This window comes from Prunus avium, chromosome 3, assembly GCF_965620075.1.
Source record: "Prunus avium chromosome 3, drPruAviu1.hap1.1, whole genome shotgun sequence".
NCBI lineage: Eukaryota > Viridiplantae > Streptophyta > Magnoliopsida > Rosales > Rosaceae > Prunus > Prunus avium.
The window spans coordinates 8,645,585-8,652,316 of NC_142286.1; the positions used below are offsets into that span (position 1 = coordinate 8,645,585).

Below are 6,732 nucleotides of genomic sequence, written 5' to 3' on the forward strand. Positions count from 1 at the left end.
GGTTTCGTATCGGGATATTATCGATAATATCTCGATATATTGCCCAAATCATTCATAAAAATGTTGAAAATATCTTCCCGATATTATCGGGATAATATCGATATATTGACGATAACATTATGGTTAGTTGTTAAAACCTCGGGGATATTATCAGGATAATATCAGGGATATTATCGATATTTAATACCTTGGGTAAAACCAGAAAAACCTTTTACAAAAATCAAAACGAAAAGATGTTTTTATTTTTTAATTTTTTTTTTACTGGATAAGGGCCATTAATATTTAACTTTTATATTTTGGCAAGGGGATAATGACCATAATTGAAGATGGTCATGGCTGGAGACTTACGAGTCACGTGGAAACCTTCTCCCCTCCCTCCCACTATCAACATCCAAACTCAAACACCATAACTATTTTCAAGTTTCACCCTTTTGATTGTTTGATAACTGCCACATGATTTCATGCCTCATCTTGGCTTTAGACAGATGCACATACAGATCACATTCAAAAGTGCTTTCTTGGTTTCCCTGCAACAGTCCTTTGTCTCCTTCTCCACACAAACAGAAACATATTTGTAAAAAGATATAGATTCAAAGTTTCAAACTAAACATAAGAATAGAGAGACGTTTCTCAGAGTCCAAATACACGCGACTCTTTTCACTTTCTCTGTAAAAAGTGGACATGAATCTTGCTCTTCTGTTAATACCCATGTGGGTGTCAACCACCAGTTTGTTGGTAACCGTAATTGAAGCCAGAGCAAAGCCAACAAGTTCCACCATTTCTGGTCACATTATCCTTGTTGAGGAAGAACCCATCACTCAGTTTTCTGCAAAAATGGAAGCTCAATCTCCAGGTATTTCAACAATCCAGAGCTTTTCTTTGTTTTCTGTTTTCTGTTAATTTCACATTATTTTAATTTTAATTTTAATTTCTGTTTACTAGATGGGTTAGTGGGTTTGTATGATTTTAAAATTCAGAACTAGATCACTGAAATTCCAAACTAGAATAAGCAAATTGTCAGTTTAGATTTGTTCATCTTTTGAAGTATTTAATTCTACCTTTCCTGCCCTGTTGTCTTCTTTGAATGCCTTGCTTGGTTGCTGAGAAAATGCAGGGGAGAATGAGCTGAAAAATTCAATCTCCAATCATTGTTTTTTTGAAAGTTAAAGCCATAAGAAAGCTTTTGGGTCTACCAATGATCCACTTTTACTTTTGGAGAATGCTTCTCATACTTTTTGGTTAAAAAGATACTTAATTTGCGCCCTCTTTTGGTTGCGTAGAGATTGTGGGAAAGAAAGAAATTCAAATTGTGAACCTTGACATTATAAATTTTCCGAAACCATGAAAAGCAAAAGGTTATTCGCAATGGTGACTTTGTTTTTTGAATTTAAGAGATTTGGAAAAGCATAGGAAATACAGATAAGAAATTCTGTTCTCTTCTCCTCTCCATTTTTCTGTAGATGTGTTCACCAGAGTTAGATAACATCCTATCTGGATTTTCAGATAAAAAATAAATTGACTTCCTTACTCTTTCTTTGCTAAATAAAAGTGATATGATTATCTTTAATGGACTTCACACATGGACTTGTTCATATGCTGGGTTACACTAATTACTGATTATGATTTTGGATATTTTTCCTGTTAAAACAGGATTGCCTGAGGTTAGAGTAGTTCACCATCAAGATTTGAACAAGAGTATTCTTATAGCACTCATTATTGCTTCCACACTCCTTGGAGGAATCTTGCTGTTCCTGTCGTGTTTTTGGATCTATAGACAGAAAACCTTGAAACATTCCAATGGGAAAAAGGGAAAGCCAATTGGTATCCTCTTCTCATCAAACATTTCATTTGATTTATGTTCATACTCTATTATCAAGATAATGAATAATCATAATGTTTCTTGTTTTCCTTTTCCCCCCTATTCTACTTTTAATATCCATCTAAAGAGGCTGCAAAGGGGATGCAATTCAATCCAATGACGGTTGAATTTAATTCCTTGCGAATGGGGAGTAGGAAGGGTTCAGTTGCAATATTCAATTATCAATCGCTTGAAGATGCAACAAACAATTTCAACCAAAGTAATGTTTTGAGTGAGGATGGTTCTGGACTTCTTTACAGAGCTAGTTTTGATGACAAACTTATTGCAGCTGTTAAGAAAGTAAATAGTGAAGGTCCGGATTCTGATAGAGAATTTAAGGTAAGTTCATCTTAAACTTCTTTGAATTCAGGTTCCCGAATACAACTTTTTTTTGTTGTTATGGGGTTCCCTTTTTGATGAATACTTGTTATGCAGAATGAGGTGAACTTGTTGAGCAAAATCAAGCATCAAAACATCATTAGACTTTTGGGTTACTGCATTCACTGCGAAGCAAGGTTTCTTGTTTATGACATGATGCAGAATGGGTCCTTAGAAACTCAGTTATATGGTATGAATTTTCTGGCTCAATTTATGAAAATGACAAAAGGCATTTGCAAAGCCCACGTTGAAGTTACCATTTATTTTTGACTAATCTTGTAGGACCTAATCATGGGTCAGCTTTGACTTGGCATCTACGGTTGAAAATCGCTGTTGATGTTTCCAGGTAATTCCAATGAACTAATTGTCCTATCACCTATTTTTGTATAGGTATATACATATGTTAACATGATACTTCTTCCGTCATTAATGCTCATTTAGGGGATTGGAATATCTTCATGAGCACTGTAATCCCCCTGTGGTCCATAGAGGCCTAAAATCATCTAACATTCTTCTGGATTCAAAATTTAGCGCTAAGGTTAGACATATCCAAGCCCTTGTTATTACCATAATAAGAGTTTCATTGTCTAATGAGTTTTGCCTTGATTTAGCTTTCAGATTTTGGTCTTGCTGTAACTGCTGGGATGAAGGATAAGGACAACATAAAGCTGTCAGGAACTTCGGATTATGTAGCACCAGAGTACATTTTGGATGGTATGTGTAAACGTTAGACGTGTGAATATGCTGCTGATGTCCATTATGAGTGTCATTCTGTTGCAAAATGCTCCCCCGCAAATGTCTCGAGTTTCTGCAGATATGATAAGTTGCAGTTAATATCTGAAATTTCTATCGATGAAACTCTTTTTTCTTGTGATGATTTATGTGTACTTCACTTAGTCAGGATCCCTTGCCCCCCCCCCCCCCCCCCCCCAAAGTGAAACTCCTCATAAATAGCAAAGCAGTTTTCATGTCCCGTCTCCTGTTAAGTAAATTATTTAATGTCAGTGTATTTGCCTTAGAAAAGCTGTGATAATAACTAATTTGGACCCTAAATTAGTCTTCAGAGATATTTTTAGCTCTTATCTTTCAGACCCACTGCCCCGTATGTGGTCCCAGTAACTCTTAAATCATTTCAATAATGGACTTGGTTGTTGAATATTCTGTGTTCTGGCTCCGAATGCAGTTTTGCATTATGCTTCTTTCCATTTCAAGGCACTCTTAAAACAAAAATTAATACCAATAAGGCAGGTATTTAGCTGGAAACTTGCTTTGTTTTCTGTTGTAATTTGTTGATGTGGGATTTCTTGAGATGTGAGCTGTTGGCTTGCAATCCAATTTTTTTCTCTTCAGTTCATACTAAATCATATCTATAAAATGTCGTCTCCTTGTTCTGCAAATGTAGTAATAGGGAATTGTCTTAAAATATTGCCTAGATCCTTGATGATTGTTAAGCGATTTTGTTGATAATATCTGAATTTTTCTTCTTTTTCAGGTCAGTTAACTGATAAAAGTGATGTCTATGCTTTTGGAGTTGTCCTTTTGGAGCTCTTGATGGGAAGAAAATCGGTGGAAAATAAAGCCGGAGCTGAAAGCCAATCCATAGTCACATGGGTATTTCTTTTCAGTCCCTACAACGTCCCTACATGAGTTGTTGGAACTTAATGTTTCTATTGATTTATTGACATGCAGGCCATGCCTCAGCTCACTGATAGATCAAGGCTTCCAAACATTGTGGATTCTGTGATAAAAGATACTATGGATTTAAAACATCTGTACCAGGTTCCTAAATGAGCTAGATTATATTGATACTTCGAACATGTACGTTCTTGTTAAATTGATAAGTTGAAATTATTCTGCCATGAACAGGTCGCTGCTGTGGCAGTACTATGTGTACAACCTGAACCAAGTTACAGGCCATTGATAACAGATGTTCTGCACTCGCTAATCCCTCTCGTCCCTATCGAGCTTGGAGGGTCATTGAGGATTGCAGACTATGTACCCTCAGCCTGAGCCAAGCCTTCCACCGATAAACGGTGCTCTAGCACTTGTATACATAATCCAGGCTAAAGACGGTCGCCTTTCTTATTGCTGGAGGAGGATGGCTCGAATCTTTGGATAGCTTTCCTTGTGTTCTGGTCATCATTTTTGTATATTTTCCTCAAAGGATTCAGATCCAAGAAAGTGTTGCTCCGAAAAATAGAAGAAGAGCTTGTTGTTGCTCCAGTTGTAAATTGAATCAAATTGAAAGTAGACATTTCATAGCAATCCTAAATTTCTTTTTCTTTTTCCTTTAGCTGATTCATTGCCATTTTACCTCTGAGCTCAAATGAAGCCTTTTTTCTTCTGAATTTTTTTGGTTTGAAGCAAGAATAAAGAAATAAATAGATGGTATAAGAGACAGTCCTAAAATCACTTTTTCTTCAAATCAGCATTATTTTTCCCAGTAAAAAAGGCAAAAGATGGAGAACCTTTCGTAGAGATCTCACTCACTTTCTTTGTAAAGATAAATTCAAAGCTAATAATAAGTGGCTGCCAAACATTTTGTCTTAGCAGTGTGGAGATTTAAGTACAAATAATATAAAGTACAAACTATATAGAATCATCCGCCAAATTAACGAGATAGGATTGACCAACATCATCAAAGCCAAACATGGCAAGCATCATAAGTCACTTTCCAGCAAATAAAAACCAGCTCGACTTTGGATTTACAATTGAGACAAATTCAATCATTTTAGTACCTAAATGCAACAAATGTACCACGATATTTTCAAGGAATTTTTATACTTTAATTACAATAAAATATGATAATTCATGTTAGCTAGAACACCAACTGTTTCATCATGGATATCCACGATTCACACAAGAGAAGAGCCACTACTTAAAACTCACCCAACAAAAATACCAACCCTACAAAGTCTGAACAATTTTTTTTCTTCTTTCTTTGAAAACTACAGGGAAAACAATGTCCTTGTCAGCATGGCTTTGCACAAGCAACACCAAGAAGATGCTTGTCAAAATTGTTCACCCCGGCGGGCATGTCGAGCTGCATGACAGCCCTCTTCTTGCAGCAGAGCTCATGCTAAGGAACCCAAGATGTTGTGTTGCACATCCTCACATTTTCCAGCAGCCATGGGCAATTGTGGCACCAGACACCATGCTAAGGCTAGGGCAGAAATACTACGTGGTGCCGATAAGCACGATTCGGAAGCTTCAAAGGCTCTCTTTAAAGTATTCACCTACTTCAGTTCATGAAATGCAAAGTGACATCACACCAAGCAAAGAAGATCAGAAAAGTGATGAGATGGTTTCTAATTATTGTAATTGGTTTATCATGAATAATAATTCTACCAAGTCTCCATATGCTTGTACAAGACATTCTAACGATGAGGAAAACAATGTGAACATGGCTTCTAATCATGCAGGATCAACCACTACAAAAGGAAAGAAGAAAGAGGAGGGGTGCTTTTCTCAAGATAATTGCTTTGATTGCTTTCTTATGGGGACCAAGGTTAAGGAACATGGTGATGATTTGGAAGAGGAAACAAAATCATCAAGCACCAGTATTTCATCTTCTGAGATTGAGACCAAGGCACTTACCAGGAGAAGGAGCAAGGATTCTACAAGAAATTTGGTAAGAAGACCACCTAAGAGATTTCCATCTCCAGAACATTGGCAGCCAAGTCTGGAGAGCATCAATGAAGAATGAAGTAATTAGCACCCTTGTTTTTGGGATCCCATCCCTTTCCTTCCAGTTGGGGTAACCCCTAAATACCATTATTTATAGATTTGACTTAGTTTAAATTCTATAAATTTGCGTCTGTGTATAACTTTGAAATTGCTTGTCTTGATCTTGATCTTGTTATAGACTTGTTTGAGAGTGTGTGCTCATAAGGGCTTTTATTAGTAGAACCGAATTTTTTTTTTTAATATTCAAGTGTTTTTTGAAAATTTTCCATGAAAAGTACGTACTTGGTAATGCTTCCTAGCAAACATCTACTATGTACATCTCCAGAAAGCACTACTAAAAATGTTTTTGCTTTCTCTCGTTCTTTTGATTTCTCTCACAAACAATACCAGAAGCGCTTTTAGCATCCTAAAAGCATTACCAAATCTTAACTTCTTTAAGATTTACACAAGTTATTAATTCGTTAAACCATCTGGAACCTAGATCCACGATAGCAGATTGTTGTATACGCATGGTACTTTCTTGGTCTTACTCGTTCCACAAAATAAAAATTTTACCACGCCTTGTCAGTTGATTTTTTTTCTTTTCTTGATTCATAGTAAGAAGAGGAGGAGGGCAAAAGTGGAACTTGGTCTATCCGTGTAAAAATGTTCTTATCATTATATTATTAGAGATAAAACTACAAGAACCCATACTCATTAAGATTACATTTACTTTACATCATTAACATTATGCTGTAGCTTCTTGTGTTGTGTTGAGCTTTGTCTCTAGTCTTATGCCTTGGGCTTGTTTTTTGTTGCAAACTCTTGTC

At 36.2% G+C, this 6,732-nt stretch overlaps 1 protein-coding gene across 1 annotated transcript; it reads left to right on the plus strand.

Moving 5' to 3' along the window:
* Positions 1-329: 329 nt before the first annotated feature.
* On the plus strand, positions 330-4,529 carry LOC110751627 (putative receptor-like protein kinase At1g80640). The gene is made up of 10 exons (XM_021952126.2): positions 330-853; positions 1,651-1,821; positions 1,947-2,197; positions 2,294-2,426; positions 2,519-2,582; positions 2,678-2,774; positions 2,848-2,950; positions 3,729-3,847; positions 3,926-4,015; positions 4,103-4,529. Exons 1-10 carry the CDS (start codon positions 682-684, stop codon positions 4,244-4,246), a joined length of 1,344 nt encoding a protein of 447 aa, XP_021807818.1. The 5' UTR covers positions 330-681; the 3' UTR covers positions 4,247-4,529.
* Positions 4,530-6,732: the final 2,203 nt, after the last annotated feature.

Coding starts and splice junctions, on each gene's coding strand:
- LOC110751627 (XM_021952126.2), top strand. CDS start 682: ATGAATCTTGCTCTTCTGTTAATACCCATGTGGGTGTCAACCACCAGT. Junction 854..1,650: donor AATGGAAGCTCAATCTCCAG/GTATTTCAACAA, acceptor CTGTTAAAACAG/GATTGCCTGAGGTTAGAGTA. Junction 3,848..3,925: donor GCCAATCCATAGTCACATGG/GTATTTCTTTTC, acceptor ATTGACATGCAG/GCCATGCCTCAGCTCACTGA.